At 42.2% G+C, this 22,294-nt stretch overlaps 1 protein-coding gene across 2 annotated transcripts in view; it reads right to left on the reverse strand.

The window, feature by feature from the left end:
- Nucleotides 1–232: 232 nt before the first annotated feature.
- Nucleotides 233–22,294, reverse strand: part of LOC137256569 (zonadhesin-like) — an 81,400-nt gene continuing 59,338 nt past the window's right edge. For both annotated transcript variants that reach the window (XM_067794435.1, XM_067794434.1), the window contains 16 exons: nt 18,011–18,118; nt 17,662–17,892; nt 17,343–17,573; nt 17,023–17,253; nt 13,215–13,445; nt 11,648–11,878; nt 11,328–11,558; nt 11,008–11,238; nt 10,688–10,918; nt 5,880–6,110; nt 5,558–5,788; nt 5,236–5,466; nt 4,571–4,801; nt 4,251–4,481; nt 3,864–4,160; nt 233–2,669 (listed from right to left, as the gene is read on the reverse strand). In XM_067794435.1, coding sequence (XP_067650536.1) covers nt 2,550–2,669; nt 3,864–4,160; nt 4,251–4,481; nt 4,571–4,801; nt 5,236–5,466; nt 5,558–5,788; nt 5,880–6,110; nt 10,688–10,918; nt 11,008–11,238; nt 11,328–11,558; nt 11,648–11,878; nt 13,215–13,445; nt 17,023–17,253; nt 17,343–17,573; nt 17,662–17,892; nt 18,011–18,118 — 3,528 coding nt within the window. In that variant the 3' untranslated portion in view covers nt 233–2,549. The remainder of the gene's footprint in view (nt 2,670–3,863; nt 4,161–4,250; nt 4,482–4,570; nt 4,802–5,235; nt 5,467–5,557; nt 5,789–5,879; nt 6,111–10,687; nt 10,919–11,007; nt 11,239–11,327; nt 11,559–11,647; nt 11,879–13,214; nt 13,446–17,022; nt 17,254–17,342; nt 17,574–17,661; nt 17,893–18,010; nt 18,119–22,294) is intronic.

Raw genomic sequence — 22,294 nt, forward strand, 5'->3', positions numbered from 1 at the left:
CTATATAAATATATATCATATCAAGAGACACCAGAAATGGGGTTCACAAACTGTACATATGTGGGTAATCAAATCCACGTTTTTGGCATGACTGGTTGCTTCAATCTCTACACATCCCATCCCCCACTCACAAATGACTATAGTCCACTAACCATCTTCATTAAAGGTCGACGTATTAATGTGCATAAAGCATATAAAGGATATAAAGGATATAAAACAGAGAACAGTAATATATAAATGATGTATTTATTATCCCCTGAATTAATACATTATGGAATGTAAAGACTGAAAAATCAATGCTCCTCATCTGATGCCTGACCAGGAAATACAGAGAGCTATTGATGGACATCAGTATCCTACAGTTACCATGGTAACAAGGTCATGGCACCACCGCATGATATATGATTTTGTCAATGTAAAACAGTGGTAAAGTACAATTACACCATTGCAGATATACCAAGAGGAAATCATTCAAATAATCTCCCCTCAACACTGATTTATTTCTTAACTGTTGAAAGAATGTGAAAGTTACAACATATGACAACTTAATTTCCTTTTTCTTCAAATAATTTTTGGTTTGAATAACTCCTCTTTGTCAGACTTGATATGTTTTTCAGTGGACCACAACTGGTGAATCTAATATAACGGTAAATCAAATATGTCATTCTGCAAGGGACGGTTTATAACAAAATGACAACACAATGACTTTGAGTGAGATCTGGAAGCGAGAATCTCGCCCCTTTAAACATGGTTAATATCCCATATCAGTACTAACAGTTAATCTGTGCCAGACAAGATGAAGCTAGCTAAAATTAGCATATGCTTATCAGCAATATTGCAACACTCAGTTTCAACTCATTCCTTTCATCTCCAGGGTTAAGTTACTAGCCCACAAGATAATTCACTAGCCTGAAGTTTTAGAAATTAAATTAAAGATCACAAAATCAGATGGCAATGAGATATTGCTGGCTTGACACAGGTTTCACAAGTCTGAGGGAGTGATTATTTGATATTTACAAAATGACCACAAGAAAATTCACTAGCCAGTCATACCGGTAAGTCTGGAGATTTACTGTACTGACAGGATTTTCACTTGCCATGGGCTAGTGGAACTGTGGCTATTTTGCACACTGCTTACAATGGTTATAGCACTAAGATTGCTTTGTGAAACTGGTTCCATTCTGCAATTTCAAATTACCTGTGATTAAAATTCATTAACATTTACTGACATATGACAGTTTTTAGGTTTCAGTGTTTAATTTCTCGTGAACTTGTTCATGAACATGGGCTGGTTTAACTCACATATGTTTGACCTATAAAAGAAAAATCAAGGAGAAGTAACTGAGATTGGCAGAACCATGAAAAAGGATCCTGGTATTAGTGAAGGTTTACTGACATACTTCTCAGGGTCCTGATACATATAGAGTTCGTAACTTTATGATCTGTTGTAACTAAATAATTTACTATAGATTTATGAATGTCGCAGCGCAACAAATGCTTTGTGGCCCTGGAGATCAGAGAATGATCTCTTCTTAGACTCTCACAGTAAGTGACAACAATCAAAAACCATCCAGCATCACTCATGGATCTCCACATCTTCACCTACAGCAGTTTATGACACAAACACCCTCATCATTATTATTGTTATTATTAATACCCTTATTAATACCCTTATTAATACCCTTATCATTACACCTAGATAACTCTTACATCAGTTGTATCAGACACACAACACATGTATTAAGCAACCATTCATCATTACATGCCATTCACAACAAGTCAAGCGTGTTAGAATAAACTTTGTTACTCCCATACACAGAACCGAGAGACTTGTGTGGTTTTCCGTCCTAAATAAAACAGTATCTTCATGCTATCCATCTTCACGCTATCCAAAATTACAGGCACATGTTGGCAAACATCTTGAGTTTCTAGAGTAACTGACTGAGGAACGCAGTTACCTCTACAATTACCACAATTAATTATTACAAATCCCTGTAAACATATTTACAAATAAACTACAGTCCACAAAGTTTCGTTGTCCTCAGTGAATTAACCTTGTAAGTTCCAAGTCTTGCCAAGTAAATTTTGAATTAATTCAGAGGGACAGATAAATCAAAATTCTGGATTGAAAAACAAAATGAGAACTTGGAAACTAACAATATTGAGACCTTACCAATCATATTCAAAATGCATCAATCCTTACTTTACCAAACAATCTAGATCTGTTTTAAGTACCAACTCATTATACACAACGCCCAGTTAACCTATCATAGTCGACAAAGACGGTAAAGGACTCACATTCTGCTTCTATTTTGTATTAGACAGAACTGACGAACATAGTAGTATATATGTATATATACAAAATACCCTCACTGCCATGTATTTTCAGGTGCCCTGATGAAGCAGTATGCATTAACCTGATGATACTAAGATGATTGACTGGAATGAATACATTAAAAACACTCTGCAAAACACTGCCACTCATAAACACTTGGGTGACATATCTACCATTGTAATACCACTAATGTGAGGGTTAGAGTGGTCTCCCTTTATGGCATGCGGTAACCTAGGATGGGAATCGTTGCGTTGTTCTTCCAGCAAAATCCAGTTGTTGGTGCACAGTGGTAACCAACTGGACAGCAGTGGATCTTGTCCTCACAGCAGACAGCCTGCAACATTGTGTACAACATTATAGTAAAGTCTGCAACATTGTGTACATCATCATAATTCAGCCTGCAACAATGTGTACAACATTATAGTTCAGCCTGCAACAATGTGTACATCATCATAATTCAGCCTGCAACAATGTGTTCAACATTATAGTTCAGCCTGCAACATTGTGTACATCATCATAATTCAGCCTGTAACATTGTGTTCAACATTATAGTTCAGCCTGCGACAATGTGTACATCATAATTCAGCCTGCAACATTGTGTACATCATCATAATTCAGCCTGCAACATTGTGTTCAACATTATAGTTCAGCCTGCGACAATGTGTACAACATCATAATTCAGCCTGCAACATTGTGTTCAACATTATAATTCAACCCGCAACATTGTGTTCAACATTATAGTTCAGCCTGCAACATTGTGTTCAACATTATAGTTCAGCCTGCAACATTGTGTTCAACATCATAATTCAGCCTGCAATATTGTGTTCAACATTATAGTTCAGCCTGCGACAATGTGTACATCATAATTCAGCCTGCAACATTGTGTTCAACATTATAATTCAACCTGCAACATTGTGTTCAACATCATAATTCAGCCTGCAACATTGTGTTCAACATTATAATTCAACCTGCAACATTGTGTTCAACATCATAATTCAGCCTGCAACATTGTGTTCAACATTATAATTCAACCTGCAACATTGTGTTCAACATCATAATTCAGCCTGCAACATTGTGTACAACACCATAATTCAGCCTTCAACATTGTGTTCAACATCATAATTCAGCCTGCAACATTGTGTACAACATCATAATTCAGCCTGCAACATTGTGTTCAACATTATAATTCAACCTGTAATATTGTGTACAACATTACTGTTCAGCCTATAGTTCAACATTGTAGTAATCGTCTCAATCCACATCCAACACACACCCTCTGTGCTGGTAGTGAGAGCAAATGAAAGAAACACCTATTGTGAGACTCACTATTTTGGTGAATTGGGTGGAGTTGAGCTAGGCTTTACATCACATCAGCATTATTCCAGCTAGCCAATTCAGGTGGAATATAGGGTGTGAATCGTTGCTCAGATTACTGGATTATCTGTTACTGTCATGAAACAGGCCACTAACATGTAGCTGAATACTGCTGATTTCAACCTCATATGACATATAGATAAGGAACACTTACATTAGCTTCTGGACAACAGCCATAGGAATTATTCTGAAGCTGACAGCAGGTACTTCCATCTGGGCATTTACTGGAGTCGTTGCATGTGATGTCCTTCACTTTGTGACCATTCTTCGTAAAGAGTTCTTGTTGCCAAGGCAATATGATCTTCGGTAGTTTTTTCAAGGGTTTGGAAATTGTTGGGTTTTTCTTTAACCAATTCACTGAGTAGCCATCTGGTCTCTTACATAGGCCAGATCCTGGAGAACATGTTGTTCCTTCAGGGCAGCAGTGAACTCCATCAGAACAGCACACAGCCTGGAAACAAATTATTACAGGACATCACTCAGTGAAAGTAGTGACAGCATTTCCAGGAGATCACTTCTCAAAGATCATTGACTTTCTTACCTTTAGCAGAGGACAGCATCCCCACTCGCCAGACAATAGCTTACAACAGGTGCTTCCATCTGGACATTCATGGGTAGAGTCACACATTACATTTTCCACATTCTTCACAATGGGTGCAGTTTTCTTGAACCACGTGAGAGAGAGCCCATCTTGTTTGTTACATCTGCCAGATGCTGTATCACAAGTTGTTCCCTCAGGGCAGCAGTGAATTCCATCAGAACAGCACACAGCCTGGAAACAATATCACAGGACCTCACTCAGTGAAAACAGAAAGAGCATTTCCAGAAAAATCACTTCTCAAAGATCATTAACCTTCTTACCTTTGGCAGAGGACAGCATCCCCACTCGCCAGAGGACAGTTTACAACAGGTGCTTCCATCTGGGCATTGATGGGAAGAGTCACACATTATGTTTTCCACATTCTTCACAATGGGTGCAGTTTTCTTGAACCACGTGACAGAGAGTCCATCTTGTTTGTTACATCTGCCGGATGCTGTATCACAAGTTGTTCCTTCGGGGCAGCAGTGAATTCCATCAGAACAGCACACAGCCTGGAAACAATATCAGAGAACCTCATTCTGAGGGACAAAAAAAGAGATTATTTCCAGAAGATCACTAACCTCATAAACCATCACTTTCTCTATGGACACTTTTATTCGTAATATCCCACAAATCTGATACAATCTCACTCCTTTGGGCAATTATCTAAATAAAGTCCCTCTGACCCGGGCATTATCTTAATAGCATCACCCTGCTACTGAACTTTGAATTATTACATTCAAGTCTCGATGAGATCCGACATCGTCCACTGCACAGCAAATTGTCGGATTAGACAGGATGTCAGAGTAAATAAATGATACTAAATAACATTTATTCAATTTGTTACCAAAAAAAGTATGTGGTCTTTTCTTGGAAAATGGGCTTACTTTTCAATAATGCCAGCAGGTCATGTTTTATCATACACATAGATCATTGACTCTCTTACCTTTGGCAAAGGACAGCATCCCCACTCGCCAGAGGACAGTTTACAACAGGTGCTTCCATCTGGACATTGATGGGTAGAGTCACACATTACATTTTCCACATTCTTCACAATGGGTGCAGTTTTCTTGAACCATGTGAGAGAGAGTCCATCTTGTTTGTTACATCTGCCAGATGCTGTATCACAAGTTGTTCCCTCAGGGCAGCAGTGAATTCCATCAGAACAGCACACAGCCTGGAAACAGAATATCACAGGACATCACTCAGTGAAAACAGAAAGAGCATTTCCAGAAAAATCACTTCTCAAAGATCATTAACCTTCTTACCTTTGGCAGAGGACAGCATCCCCACTCGCCAGAGGAAAGTTTACAACAGGTGCTTCTATCTGGACATTCATGGGTAGAGTCACACATTATGTTTTCCACATTCTTCACAATGGGTGCAGTTTTCTTGAACCATGTGAGAGAGAGTCCATCTTGTTTGTTACATCTGCCAGATGCTGTATCACAAGTTGTTCCCTCAGGGCAGCAGTGAATTCCATCAGAACAGCACACAGCCTGGAAACAGAATATCACAGGACATCACTCAGTGAAAACAGAAAGAGCATTTCCAGAAAAATCACTTCTCAAAGATCATTAACCTTCTTACCTTTGGCAGAGGACAGCATCCCCACTCGCCAGAGGAAAGTTTACAACAGGTGCTTCTATCTGGACATTCATGGGAAGAGTCGCACATTATGTTTTCCACATTCTTCACAATGGGTGCAGTTTTCTTGAACCACGTGACAGAGAGTCCATCTTGTTTGTTACATGTGCCGGATGCTGTATCACAAGTTGTTCCTTCGGGGCAGCAGTGAATTCCATCAGAACAGCACACAGCCTGGAAACAATATCAGAGAACCTCATTCTGAGGAAAAAAATTTATTAAAATCTAAATATTTTATATACTTACCTTACCATAGGTCTTATGCATATTACCTCAAGCTTCACTAGAAGAGATCAGACAGTCGTTGATTCGCCATTCCCTAGATGGCTACCTCATGTAATCTACGAATGTAGTCACGGACGTGACGTGATCTCCCCACTCACGCAAGCGCGAACAATCCAAAAATCACTTTTACTGGCAACAGGAAGGTCCGAAGAGTCCAGAGTGGGGAGGAGCATCCAGCGTTGGGAGGGAGTCACCACCCTATGGTAAGGTAAGTATTTAAATATCTAAAATATTTAGATTTTAATAAATTTTTAACTTACCTTACCATAGGTCTTAAGGCATATGGCTTTGACAGATGCAGATGGATGGTGGTTTGGACTCCGGAGGACCATCCCTCAGCAACCAGTGCACATGCATTAGGAGAACCTGGGAGACCCATGTCAACAGTCACAGGACAAACCTGGAAGCAGGACAAAGAGTAACCCAAGGGAACTCCAAAGAAAAAACCGACGCACCCTGAGGGTGAGGTTAATCTTAAGACCAACGGTAAGAAACAGTTTTATTACCTAATGGGCGGCCGGCCGGGTAAGTTGCTGGGCAACCACCAACAGACTGAAAGACTGTAGTCCCTCCATGTCCTCAACTGCCAAGTCCCTCAGGTAGTGGGAAGCGAAGGCAGTAGACCACTTCCAAAAGCAGCCTTCCATAGTTCGTGGCACTGTGCAATTACTATGGAGGGCCAAGGTAGATGCCAACGCTCTGATCTCGTGTGGGTTGTTCGCCACCGGATGAGGTAGATGCTTGGCATCAAAAGCCGTCAGGATCGTAGATCGAAGCCATAAGGCGACTGTGTTCCTGTTCACCTCCCCTTGCAGGTAGTCGAAAGTGGGATGAACAGTCTTTTACGAGAACGTCTCTTAGAAGCCAACTTCCGGATGTAACATCTGAGGGCTCGAACGAGACACAGCAGCACCTCCTCCAAGTCATGTTGTCCCAAGACTGAAGATGAAGGAGGAACGGAGAACAGCCTGTCTGGCTGTCCAGGGAGCTGATTCTTGGCCCACAGGAGACCCAAGTGGGCTCGTCCATGCCTCGACTGCTCGAAGCGAACCTGTGTGACGTCCAGGGCATGAATTTCACTAACTCTAGCCGCGGTAGCCAACACTAGAAGGAAGACCGTCTTTTTAGACAAATACATGAAGGAGGCTTCCTCTAAAGGCTCATACGGAGGTCCTCTTAGATGTTGTAGGACGATGTTGAGGTCCCGACCTTTCTGGTTCTCCAATTTGAAGGCCTTGTGTAGCGCAATAAGTTCTGGTACCTTGGAAATCTGTTTATCCGCTTTAATCACCAAGGAGGAGTTCAAAGCCGACAGATAAGTCCCCAAGGTACTGCCTCTAAGATGCTTGCAGTTATGCAGGAACAGGAGGAAGTTCGCTAAAAACTGTGGAGAAGCTGTCATAGGATCTTGCGGTCTTGAGTACAAAAACTCTCAAATGAGCGTCACTTGTCGTCACATAAGGACCTAGCAGACATACGATGCGCACAAGCTAGGATGCTTGCAGCGCACGAGGAGTAGTCCTTAACTCTCAATGCCTTCTGCAGATGACCCAACCGTGCAGATGAAATCTCAGCGGGTCAGGATGAAGCTGCCGACTGTGCGGATGTCGAAGCAGACGTAACTAATCTGGAAGCTGGTACGACTCTCTGCTGGCAAGACGACGCAGGCCAGGGAACCATGGCCTGGTTGGCCACCAAGGCGCGTCCAAAAGCAGTCGCAGGTTCTGAGTTCACTAACTCTAGCCGCGGTAGCCAACACTAGAAGGAAGACCGTCTTTTTAGACAAATACATGAAGGAGGCTTCCTCTAAAGGCTCATACGGAGGTCCTCTTAGATGTTGTAGGACGATGTTGAGGTCCCGACCTTTCTGGTAAATCAGGCGATTATCTTCGGCACTTGATATGAGTACCCCTTGGCCCTCAAGACTTTCACAAATGGTCCAGGCGCAAAGATGAAACCGCTGAGGATCCAGTTGCAGTGTCCTATTGTGAGGATGGTACAACAATTGGTCCCACTCTGGAAACTAATTATTTGAAACGTGTCTCGACACACAATATTTTCTGTTGGTGATAGACGTAGGGGGGCGAGATAAGGCGTCTGCCATGAAGATGCAGGTTCCTGGTATGTGAGATACTTTTATTTGGAGGATCAGACTCGACCACGTCGAAGGGTAGAGACAACAAGAAGTGTAGTAGAGGTCGAGGCCTCCTTGACCCTTGATTACCTAGAAGGCTACTACAGAGTTGTCCGTAAGGATCATCAGTAGCTAGTCTCTCGGTGCTGTCAACCAATGATAGACATGCATCACTGCTTTCATCTTCAACTGGGTGATGTGAAGAGATAGATCTCCACTCTTCCAAAATCCTGCTGCAACCTCCTTGACTAGATAGGCACTCCTCCTTGACTAGATAGGCACTCAATCCTTGGAGAGACGTGTCTACCTAAAGATGGTTTAATATGTAAGTTCCTATGCACACATTGAGCAGCGAGCCTACCACAGGTGTGGTGTCAAGACGTGCAATGTCGTAAACCTGTCTTGAAATCATGATCCAGAAACCGCTGTGATAGACATAATAGTAGACGTCTACGTTTGATCATATCCTAAGGTGATGTGAGCAAATCGAGTACACATTATCACTGACATAGTGATAACGGACAGAGTACAGCTTGTTTATAACAACGCCTTGAACTTCGACCCCCGAACCTGGGACGGCGATGTGATGAATCAAATCCCGCGGAGTTAGATTCTCAAGTCATCCAAGCTAACTTAACAGCGTGATAATGAAGTCCACCTCTCTCAAGATAAGCTTGTATGCCGTGAAGAATGCGTCATTCTTCGACTTAAGTGCCATCACAATCGCCGTCGCCTCCTGCCTCCTTGTCGAAGTCCGGGCAAAAAACCTGTTCCTCCAGGTCCTCCTAGGACACGGAATTCGAATCACGCCGTAGTGTAGAAGATGATGTTGATGCATGAGCAGCAGATTCCTTGGACGGGATCCAAAGTGGTTCCGGCGACCGAGATGTGGAGGAGTGCCGAGGTGATATGGACTGGGAGAGCAAGCAACGTCTTCACCTGGTAGTAAAGTGAAAGTCCTCATTCAAAGGGCGACACGGGGACTGTGAGCCTGACTGAGAGCGCCGACAAAGACTACTGTGGAGGGTACAGGATCGCCTACTCCCAGGGAACCTAGAGCGTGATCTGCGCCGAGAGCGCTCAGTCTCCGAGCGCCAAGCGTGCCCTTCATCCAACTGTCGTGCAAAACATCTTCCCTGGACAACGTATGCAACACCCTGGGTATACAGTAAGGCACAGGCACAGTCGCTGAAGGCGGTTGTAAGTCAGGGTCAGAGATCCCAATGACGACGCTGGAGACGAGATCCTTCTCTTCCGCTGTGCAAAATGCTTCCTCTTAGCCGCAATAAAATCTTGAAATCTGCCACCAATAACACCTCGCAGTACTGGCAGGGTCCGTCAAAAGACCAGGCTAGAGATGCACAATCCGGGCACCCAGGGTGGGGAACTTTCGCCGATAGCTGCCCCTAGCAGATAGTGCAAAACTGACGAGACATACACAGTTAACTGTAACAAAACAAGACATAACAATGCCTTGAAACCAACGCTAGGAGGTAGAAAAAACACTCCTATACGAGAAATGCAGCACCAACGCAGCCCCACTATAAAGTAGGCACGCCCGTAAGCTCGTGACAGTGAAGGGCAAACAACCAGAAAGGCTGTCTGCGTACATCGCAACGTGGCACGAAAAGACGTCTTCTTCTTATTGAAACACGGGCAAAAATACTAATCGACATGGAAAACCAAATGGAGGAAGAAAAACCAGCAAGATATAATACCCCCACGGATGCCATGCCACACTCACATATGACGTGGGCGAACCCACCCCGAAGTGAGAGAAAAAAACAACATGAGGTAGCAAAGTAAGTGCAGTTAAATGATTACTTACCTTAACACGCACACCTAAGGGATAAAAACCATACCTACCCGTGAGGAAACAACTTTATTGAACCACAAAGAAGGTAAACTAAGTGAAGACCTATGGTAAGGTAAGTTAAAAATAGAGATTATTTCCAGAAGATTACTAACCTCATAAACCATCACTTTCTCTATGGACACTTTTATTCGTAATATCCCACAAATCTGATACAATCTCACTCCTTTGGGCAATTATCTAAATAAAGTCCCTCTGACCAGGGCATTATCTTAATAGCATCACCCTGCTACTGAACTTTGAATTATTACATTCAAGTCTCGATGAGATCCGACATCGTCCACTGCACAGCAAATTGTCGGATTAGCCAGGATGTCAGAGTAAATAAATGACACTAAATAACATTTATTCAATTTGTTACCAAAAAAGTATGTGGTCTTTTCTTGGAAAATGGGCTTACTTTTCAATAATGCCAGCAGGTCATGTTTTATCATACACATAGATCATTGACTCTCTTACCTTTGGCAAAGGACAGCATCCCCACTCGCCAGAGGACAGTTTACAACAGGTGGTTCCATCTGGACATTCATGGGTAGAGTCACACATTATGTTTTCCACATTCTTCACAATGGGTGCAGTTTTCTTGAACCATGTGAGAGAGAGTCCATCTTGTTTGTTACATCTGCCAGATGCTGTATCACAAGTTGTTCCCTCGGGGCAGCAGTGAATTCCATCAGAACAGCACACAGCCTGGAAACAATATCACAGGACATCACTCAGTGAAAACAGAAAGAGCATTTCCAGAAAAATCACTTCTCAAAGATCATTAACTTTCTTACCTTTGGCAGAGGACAGCATCCCCACTCGCCAGAGGACAGTTTACAACAGGTGCTTCTATCTGGACATTCATGGGTAGAGTCACACATTATGTTTTCCACATTCTTCACAATGGGTGCAGTTTTCTTGAACCAAGTGATAGAGAGTCCATCTTGTTTGTTACATTTGCCGGATGCTGTATCACAAGTTGTTCCTTCGGGGCAGCAGTGAATTCCATCAGAACAGCACACAGCCTGGAAACAATATCACAGGACATCACTCAGTGAAAACAGAAAGAGCATTTCCAGAAAAATCACTTCTCAAAGATCATTAACTTTCTTACCTTTGGCAGAGGACAGCATCCCCACTCGCCAGAGGACAGTTTACAACAGGTGCTTCTATCTGGACATTCATGGGTAGAGTCACACATTATGTTTTCCACATTCTTCACAATGGGTGCAGTTTTCTTGAACCAAGTGATAGAGAGTCCATCTTGTTTGTTACATTTGCCGGATGCTGTATCACAAGTTGTTCCTTCGGGGCAGCAGTGAATTCCATCAGAACAGCACACAGCCTGGAAACAATATCACAGGACATCACTCAGTGAAAACAGAAAGAGCATTTCCAGAAAAATCACTTCTCAAAGATCATTAACTTTCTTACCTTTGGCAGAGGACAGCATCCCCACTCGCCAGAGGACAGTTTACAACAGGTGCTTCTATCTGGACATTCATGGGTAGAGTCACACATTATGTTTTCCACATTCTTCACAATGGGTGCAGTTTTCTTGAACCAAGTGATAGAGAGTCCATCTTGTTTGTTACATTTGCCGGATGCTGTATCACAAGTTGTTCCTTCGGGGCAGCAGTGTATTCCATCAGAACAGCACACAGCCTGGAAACAGAATATCACAGGACATCACTCAGGGAAAATATACTCATGGAAAAATTTAAGGGAATGCATGTTTCTTAGGGCAATTCAAAATTTCTGTTTACTAACTTCGGCGCTGTGTCTTATCGTTTTCGTGAACAGCACTTCACTCAAACTCACCATAATGTTTTCCTAAAGTTACATGCACTTAGATTTACACGTGACATGTATGTGCACTGTCAAACACAACGGATAAAACCATTGTTAACATGGCGAGACAGTACTTAACTTTGACACAGAAGTGGGAGGCAATTGGCATGGTCAATTGTGGAATCTCATTACGACAGGTTGCAACAACTTTTCACAAGTCTGTTAGCATGATATCCAGACTTTGGAATCTCTATAGAGCGACTGGTGACGTCAAAATGAGGCGTGGTCGGGGATGGAAAAAGAAAACCACCCAATGGGATGACCGGACCCTACACCTTATTGCTCTGCGAGACAGGTTCAAATCCTCCTCCAAAATCAATATGGAATTCAGGCGAAGAACAAATGTCAGAATTTGTTCATGTACAGTGCATAATCGTCTTAAATCGGCTGGACTAAAAAGCCGCCGTCCATTGGTTGGAATCAACATGACTGAGCAACGCAAGCGCTTGAGACTGCTGTGGGCACAAAATAATGGAGGAAGAACCGTGCGTCAATGGAGAAACACCATGTTTAGTGATGAGAGCAGGTAGACACTAGACCATAATGACGGTCGAATTTGAGTTTGGAGACACGGGTTTCCCTTTAACCACAAAACAGATCTTGTGCATGTTGATGGCAGGTGTACGATATCATGACTAAATCTTGAACCTGATTGTGATCCCCTTTGCAGGTACAGCAAGTTGAATGTTCGAGTTCCAGTATGACAATGCCCGCCCTCACATCGCTCTTGTTTGTCTGGACAGTGTGGGGGCTGCAGGTGTCCCGATGTTGGAATGGCCAGCTAAAAGTCCTGACCCTAACCCCATCGAACATATTTGGGATGTTTTTGGCCGCAATGTTCGGGACAGGCCTGTTCAACCCAACAATTTGGATGAACTTTCCGTGGCTCTCCTAGAAGAATGGCATAGAATTCCGATTGGTACCATCCGTACACTCATACACAGCATGCCACGATGATGCTAACAGTTCTCCAGAGACATGGGGTCACACCCGATATTGATTTTCATCACTTGACATAAGTCTTTTCATATGTATGAACTTTTCTCTTACTGTTTCAAAAGATTTATAGTCAGAGCTATTTCATGCGTTCCCTTAAACAGAAAGAGCATTTCCATTAAAATCACTTCTGAAAGATCATTAACAATCTTACCTCTGGCAGAGGACAGCATCCCCACTCGCCAGAGGACAGTTTACAACAGGTGCTTCCATCTGGACATTCATGGGTAGAGTCACACATTATGTTTTCCACATACTTCGCAATGGGTGCAGTTTTCTTGAACCACTTGATAGAGAGCCCATCTTGTCTATCACATCTGCCAGATTTTGAATTACAAGTTGTACCCTCAGGGCAGCAGTGAAATCTATCAGGACAGCATACAGCCTGGCAACAATAACATCAGACCTCACTCAGTGAAAATAGAAAGAGCATTTCCAGAAAATCACTTCTCAAAGATCATTAACGTTCTTCTTATTGAGATTAAACAGTTAACACTTTTAGATGCTTTGGATAGATTGTTTAAAACATCAGACGAATATGCACACAGACTGTTCTCACACTTATTCCTTATTCATTTGACTTCAAGTTTACATTTAAGGTACTTCTATCAAGAAGGAGTTTCAATAACCTATTATACTTCTCGTTTCAGTCGAGAACATTGATTATTCCCAAATGAGTGAGTGAGTGAGTGAGTTTAGTTTTACGCCGCACTCAGCAATATTACAGCTATATGGCGGCGGTCTGTAAATAATCGAGTCTGGACCAGACAATCCAGTGATCAACAACATGAGCATCGATCTGCGCAATTGGGAACCGATGACATGCGTCAACCAAGTCAGCGAGTCTGACCACTCGATCCCGTTAGTCGCCTCTTACGACAAGCTGAGTCGCCTTTTATGTTATTCCCAAATGAAAGATGATGAAAAGAAATAATAAGATTGATACCTTTTAGTAAGGAACAGGGCAAGACCAATGGAAAGGAAAGATTGCATCTCATCTGTAATTGCAGGCCTACAGCAGAGCCTGAGCCACAATCAGAGGATCTAACTGATGACGGAGATATCTTGGAGGTAGTGCGAGGCAAAAGTGGTATTCAATCTCCTAAAGCACCTCTCCATGAAGGCCTGTAGGGAGCAGTTCCTGTGGGAGAGCCATGGTAGATGCCAAAGCCTGTGTCTTGTGGCTGCTGGCCACTGTAAGCGGAGGAAGGTGTGTGTAAATAAAACTGCTAAGGATGGTGAATCACAACCAAAATGCTGGAGTGGTATGAGAGACTTCTGTAGTTGAGGCAGTCGATAGAGGCATAAATGGTCTCTTGTGCAACCTGCATCAGTCCTTGGAAGTAGCCAGGCAGACCTGCGATGCCTTGACAGGACAAATGGAGAGATCTTCTGAGTCATCAGGGCTCAAGATAACAGCGGAGTTGTGAAGTGTGACCCGGCTGTCCTGGTAATTGATTTATTGCGACAAAATCTCATCGTAAACTGGAGTACGAAACCAGAAAAATTTGCAGAGGCCAAAGCTGAAGTTGGAAGTCGAAGTTGAAGCTGAGAGTCAAGGCCAGCGCTGATTGCAATAAGCTCAGAAGCTTCTGCCACTGGCGAAGAGTATGGGGTTGAGACAGTGAAAGGAAAACCAACTGCCTGATCTTGTAGAAAGCCTTCAGAACAAAGAATTTGCTGACCTCGGTGTCGAACACCACCCTGATTAACTGAACGCGGCATGTGGGGATTAAATTCTGCATGTCCAAGAGCATGCCTAACTGGTGAAGTAGCTGAAATGTTAGGCTCATGTGATGAAGCAAAAGGGCATGATCGGTCTCTGCCTGAATGCACTTGCCTATATGTATGCCTCAAAGATTATGCCGTTACGATGTAGAAACCTGGTGACAGGCTTCGTCACCTGTGTCATTAGCCACAAAGACAAATTGGACAAACTTGCAATGAGTAGAAAGATTGGGACGTGCAGGTGATCGCCCAGCTTGAAAATGGTCTTGAGGAATGCCTCAACTCGACAAAGTCTGCCCTGTGGACCAGAAAGATGGGCGGTACAGAACCCCGGATCGGCAGGAACTGCACCCATGGATTTTATAGTAAGTTTCTGAATCAGTGTTTCTATGGTGGACTGCAGGACTGCTGTATGATGAGCGTGATACTTCCTGTGGTCCGGATGAAGAGTTAGAGGCAGGTTGTCGATCACAGTGAGTTGAAACCCCTTGGTCAGCGTGGACAACAGGAGGGGACATCCAAGATGGTCCAATGCAGGGCATAAAGCCCAAGCCTTCCACCTTCCAGAGAATCCATAGCAGGCAGGACAGGATCTGGGAACTGGTTGTGAAGCCATGAAGGTGTGACACTGACGACCTGAGTGACCTCTGGCAGATCCTCAAATCGGAGGTCTTGCAGGTGGGCATCTTGTCCAACATTGGTCACTATATCATGTATAGCACCACTGAAGAGGGATCTACCTGACCAGGGTTGAAGTAAACAGTCAGTGTGGAGTGAGTCCTCCCAAGAGGATAACTGGAGAGGATATCTCTATATCACACCCATTTTTTGGAAATGAAAGCAAGTGGGCCGGCTGATTGAGGATGTTCTGAAACTATTGCTACTGCTGTAAGACCATTGAAGCCTGAACAAAAGCTTGCTGAGTGGGGACTGCGAGAGATAGAGACAAGGCCACAGCTTCCATCGCTATTAAGACCATGTTAAGAAGGCCAGAATCTTACAAACAGTGTCATCCAAATGCTACAATTCTCTGTCTTCCAACAAAAGTGGAGATACGCTCTTTGTTTCATCCCCAACACATCATCATTCACAGGAGGGGACACAATCAGTGTAAGCCATGCACATGAGAAGAGGCCAAGCTGAAGCAAGGCACAGCAAAGCTTGCCTTTATAGAGATTACCAAATTCCTCATCTTAGGAAGATGCAATCTGTGTGAAAGCAGGCACAGGGAGGAAACGTAATAGAGACAGTATCTGTCATAGCAAGTAAGAAGAACCGATGGTGATTGACTCCAAGTAGTAATTGCAGTGACACGACACTGGCGTCAGATGTCAAAACAGAATCCAATGGCCAATGCAAGTGCCTCATCCAAACAGTGAACCAGTGCAGTAGGACCAGGCCACTGCCCAGAAAATGGAATCAAAATCAAAGGGCTTACACGCAGAAACATTGGAGATGGATTCCAAGCCACCAGCAGAATAGGTCTAGAAGTAATCGCAGGTGTAACAACAGGCAAAGCTGAAGGCACAGGAGGTACAGTTGATCTAGTGTCCGGAACTGAAGGGTAAAGAAGTGGATGCATATCCCAATGGATGAGATAAAAGCATAGCCTGAAGTGGTGCACTGGACCTAAGTGCTGCACTGGAGGCAGAGTGGATCCAAAAAGACATAGGACACCAGTGGATAATCCGTTGGCAAAGAAAGCAGCGCTCAGGGGTGGTGGTTAGGGAGAGCGCCAAACCAACAAGTGTCGCTGTATGAGACAGTTGAGAAGACTGAAATGGCATACTCAGAAGGGGGTTATAAGGGTCTGAATATGTAAGGGTTTTCCAGAGGAACACTGATTACACGATACCATTTAGAAAGTGGTCAAATGCAACATATCTCACATTTGGGATTTCACTTTCTTAGTAAAGTACAGATTCTAGAACGTTTTGGTTGAGACTCAACCGGGATTCAAACCCACACTCTCAGACAAAGGTACTTTACTTCAACAAAAATGAACCCCTCTGATGAGTGTAAATTGTGTACCCCTCTGATGAGTGTAAATTGGCACAGCGGTGGTGTGTTTTCTTCAATATTCTGCACACTTTCATACATGGTCAATAGAAGTCCTCCCAGCAGTGCATACCTTGGGGCAGGGCAAGTTTAAAAATTATGATACAATGTCACACACTGAAAATAGTGAGAACAATTCCAGAAGATCACTTAAAATAGACCATTGACTCTCTTACCTTTGGCAGAGGACAGCATCCCCACTCGCCAGTGTACAGTTTACAACAGGTGCTTCCATCTGGACATTGATGGGTAGAGTCACACATTACATTTTCCACATTCTTCACAATGGGTGCAGTTTTCTTGAACCACGTGATAGAGAGTCCATCTTGTTTGTTACATTTGCCAGATGCTGTATCACAAGTTGTTCCTTCGGGGCAGCAGTGAATTCCATCAGAACAGCACACAGCCTGGAAACAATATCACAGGACCTCACTCAGTGAAAACAGAAAGAGCATTTCCAGAGAAATTACTTCTCAAAGATCATTAACCTGCTTACCTTTGGCAGAGGACAGCATCCCCACTCGCCAGAGGACAGTTTACAACAGGTGCTTCTATCTGGACATTCATGGGTAGAATCACACATTATGTTTTCCACATTCTTCACAATGGGTGCAGTTTTCTTGAACCACATGCGAGAGAGTCCATCTTGTGTGATACATGTGCCGGATGCGAGATCACAAGTTGTTCCTTCAGGGCAGCAATGCATTCCATCAGAACAGCACACAGCCTGGAAACAATATCACAGAACCTCACTCAGTGAAAATTGAAAGAGCATTTCCAGAAAAACACTAATCAAAGATCATTAACTTTCTTACGTTTGACATACGACAGCATCCCCACTCGCCAGTGTACAGTTTACAACAGGTGGTTCCATCTGGACATTCATGGGTAGAGTCACACATTACATTTTCCACATTCTTCACAATGGGTGCAGTTTTCTTGAACCAAGTGATAGAGAGTCCATCTTGTTTGTTACATTTGCCGGATGCTGTATCACAAGTTGTTCCCTCGGGGCAGCAGTGAATTCCATCAGAACAGCACACAGCCTGGAAACAGAATATCACAGGGTCACACTCAGTGAAAAAAGAAAGAGCATTTTCAGATGCTGACTGAATCACTGCTTTCCTATGGTGATCATTTACCCTAGACCATGGCTCTCATTACCTTTGGAAGTGGACAGCATCCCCACTGGCCAGAGGACAGTTTACAACAGGTGTTTCCATCTGGACATTCGTAGGTGGAGTCACACATGACATTGTTGACATCAACAGCCTGCAATAAGGCAAAGATGAAAGTAGGTTTTGACAAGTCAGCATCTCTTCTTCACATTTCATCCTGCAACTTAAGCTGTGCCCACATCCCTAATTTTAGATTCACATAGCAACCAAAGTCTTGTCAGTATGTCTCTTTCACAGTTCACCTAGCGACCAGTCATCTCAACATCATGTGTCAACCAAGTCAGTGAGCCTGTCTCTTACCACAAGCATAGTCACCTTTTATGGCAAGCATGGGTTGCTGAAGGTCTATATTCTACCCCAGACCTTCACAGGTTTATCAAAATAGAAGACAATGTGAAGGAAATATGTTTTGAACATTTTTCAAATATTCTGGAAAATAAGATATTCCAGCAGTAGATCTCACCCATGTGAGGAATCAAACCCAGATCTTCTAAGTGACAAGCAAACAGTTTAACCACTAGTAACCCACTACACCAACACAAGAGAAAGTACCTGGATATTAACACTGTCTGGGTTTACAGAGAGTAAAATGCATGAATGCAGCAAAAAATGAGAAATGAAGTTATTAACATGTCTCTGCCCAGTAGAAAATGATAACAAAAAGCTGTAGACTTCAAATTCCCTGAAATAAAGCTCAACTGCATTTCCATGTAATTCAATGTAATTCAAAACTACACACTTTCAATGTTTGTACCGAGCCACAACCAAAATTCGTGGATAACCTTGATTAATGGATCCCTGAAATTATTATGCCAACTTGTAAATAAAGTTTTAACTGATGAAGCGGTACTTTTGATGTACATACAATGCCATGCCTCTCTGACAAAAAGTTCCGAATCTCTACATTACACACAAGTACACTAAATATACTTTTCCATCATTGAGATAAATAGCCCGATCACCAATACCATCATTGCCAAATTTTATTTTAACAAAATGTCAAGTAAAGAAGATACCATTCACACCAACGTCCTCACTTCTCGTTGTCTGCTTTCCTTGGTGTCAATACTTAATGCAGTGGGCTTGCATACATAGTGACATAAAGTAACCAGCTACGTAATCGACGAAACAGGTGGGCACATGAATGGGTGATGATTGCAAATGGCTTCCGTAAACAAACCTTTCATTCACAAGTGGAATATTTGGCATTTTCAGTTTGTGAAATAAATAGTTAAAATAATCAGTGCATATACAAAATGAAATCATGCATTTAAAATATCAATTCTGACGCACTTCCGTTATATTCACTAATAAAGGTTACACGAGCGTAATATATGTTCACAAGATTTATTTGTTGTTTGAAATGAAACACCACATTTTTTCAGCTGTAAGATGGGTGCCTCCTATTTGGACCAGACACTCCAGTGATCGACATCAGGATCAAATTACAATAAACATAACAATAAACTAGAAATATTGTACCAACATGATGTATGTAAACTAAATATGGACAAATAGTATATTTCTTTAGCTACATAGTCTAATGATCTAAATATGGACACTGCACATTTTACTGTTACCTACCAATTCAATAAGACTGTCACTCCAAAATACTCTATGTGTTGAGCACATATGAAACATTTTCTAAGCCTGCACTCATTGCATAAATAACACTGATTTGTTGCATTATGCTGCACCAGCAATTTTGCAGCTATTCGCATCTAAAGCTAATAGGGATCTAGTACACCCTTGTCCTCTTCACAAGATATTCTACATGTTTTACAATATACCCAAACTTCGAAGTTCTGGTGATTCATTTATAGGGCAAACGCCGAATGGCAGGGCAGACGCCCAGTGGCTGTTGTGAGTTGTTTTATGAGCATTAGAAATCAGGAAGTTAAGTTAAATACACACAAACATCAATATAATTTACCTGAGATAGGTAATATCACCTCAGATGCAAAATTTATCACAAGTATAAAAAATAATAGCAATAGGCAATTTTTAAAGAAGGAAGCCCCATGATGACAACACCCTCTTGCAGTGAGAAGCAAAAAGTAAGAATCACTGTTGAAGAGCCATACAAAATCCCAGAATGTGGAGGGTGGCAACAGTTTTGCTGATACGATGTTATCAATGCTATTTTTGAAGGAAACATTTGATTTTCATGTGTGAAATAGATGAATGTATCCTTTATAACTCAAAGTCGGTGAAAGAAAAACATTAAATGACATAAAAGATGAAAAATACATTTTTGTCTTACATCATCTAGAACCCCTGACACTGGGATAACGGTATATCAGGTTATCAAAAGAACAACAGCTAACACCAATGTGCAGCCACAAATATGTTATCACCGTGTTACAAGGTACTTACTGTCGAAACAGTCACAATCCCAACCAGCGCTAATACTACAACCTTCCACATCATGGCTAAAGATGATATGCCCTGTCCTTGTCTGTGGGCTGATATATGAGTAAAAATAACCACAATGGGATGTTTGATAGTTATCATCAAGGTCACTTGATAATACAGGTATCAGGTATCTACTGCCAAAGTTCACAAATCAGATTAAGTGGTTGTTGCAGTGTAAAGGATTGATTTTTTTCTCACTTTGGAAAATGTACTTTAACATAATTAGAAAAAGCCTATGTTACCGTTTGCTTGATGTATATTGTACTTTGAAACACGTGACAATACTGTGCCAAAGAACAGGTGTAGAAATTGTCCCATAATGAAGGAGCAGGCAGTTTGAAAAGAAATTGTTATTCTGCACAAAACTTCTTAAGTTCAGGGAAATTCAAATGCTGCCTTCAATGCAACATTGTTTAACAAATCATTAAAGCCTCTTTCTGTTATTGGTCACTAAATTAGAGTGAGTGAGTGAGTTTAGAATTCTGCCGCACTCAGACCCATTCCAGCTATATGACAGCGGTCTGTGAATAATCACGCCTGGACCAGACAATCCACTGATTAACAGCATGAGCACTGATGCTGGGAACCGATGACGTGTCAGCAAGCCTGACCACCTGATCCCGTTAGTCGGCTCTTATGACAAGCACAGTCACCTTTTATGCCAAGCATGGGTTACTGAAGGCCTATTCTACCCCTGACATTCATAGGTCTGAAATATCTAAGAGAAAAAGGAAGCCTTAAAAGATCAATATACGGAAATATCATTGAAGAGAAGACTTAGTGATTACTATTGCTATAAAAATTACATATGCATGTCTTCTCATTACAAACATGATTTAGAAAACAGTTGCATTTTTCTGCTGTTCAGTATTGATTTTCCTACTGCCACACCTGTTCAATTTACCGTCTTAGCAGATCTCATTATTCTCACTATCATACAGTATCTATAGCACTATCATATGACACCTGATAGTTAATCAGTCAGTCAACCTTTAGTCTGCCCTTGATCCAAGACCTATTGCAGTGTTTGCAATATTAGCCCATGTGAGTGAGTCCCGTGAGCTGCATCCCATGATTGAGGTCATCACGTGATAAGTCTTAGGTGTGAAACTATACATGTGTGATCTCCTTATCGTTAAAATATTCCAAGAGTTACCAGGGTAACCAGATCCCCTGCTTTCAGCTTCCAGTCATTGACACTGGTCCTCAGTACTCGAATTACAGAGGTGGAAATAAGCCATTGCCCGACATCCCAGTCTGGTGTTTTTTTCTGTTGGGCAAGCTAATTTGTATGTCACAATGTACTGGTGTCCACTTGACTTTTCATTGTTAATTATGTTTAAAGAAGTACTACCAGGGAGTAGAGTTGCCATTGCAATATACCTCACTTGTAAGTGGGGTACATTGAAAATTATCTTACCTGACACATAAATGTCATTTCTGATTGGCTAAGCACTCTTCTATAATTTACAATGTACCCCTCTTACAAGTAGCAACTCATGTGGTACTTTGTGATAGTACTCCTTTATCTCGAATAACAGTGAATCACGCATGATTCAAGGAAATTACTGATGTTTAGCGAATGCAAATCAATAAAAGGGAGATAACTCTAAATCTGTTTTTCTGTTTTGTGTAGTCTGCAATATCTACCAATGGCTACAAAAAGTTTTGCCTCACATTCCAATGAATAAATTTCGATGAAACATCTAAATGTAGTTCCTTGAGAATGCTAAGAAGGGGAATTACACAGCAGTAATTACACAATCATTAACAATATCTGAGGGGAAAACATCAAGATGTAAGATTCGAAACAATTGATTCACACAGGTTGGCTGAAGTGTAGGATCTGACAGCC

The sequence above is a fragment of the Haliotis asinina genome, chromosome 11 (assembly GCF_037392515.1).
Source record: "Haliotis asinina isolate JCU_RB_2024 chromosome 11, JCU_Hal_asi_v2, whole genome shotgun sequence".
NCBI lineage: Eukaryota > Metazoa > Mollusca > Gastropoda > Lepetellida > Haliotidae > Haliotis > Haliotis asinina.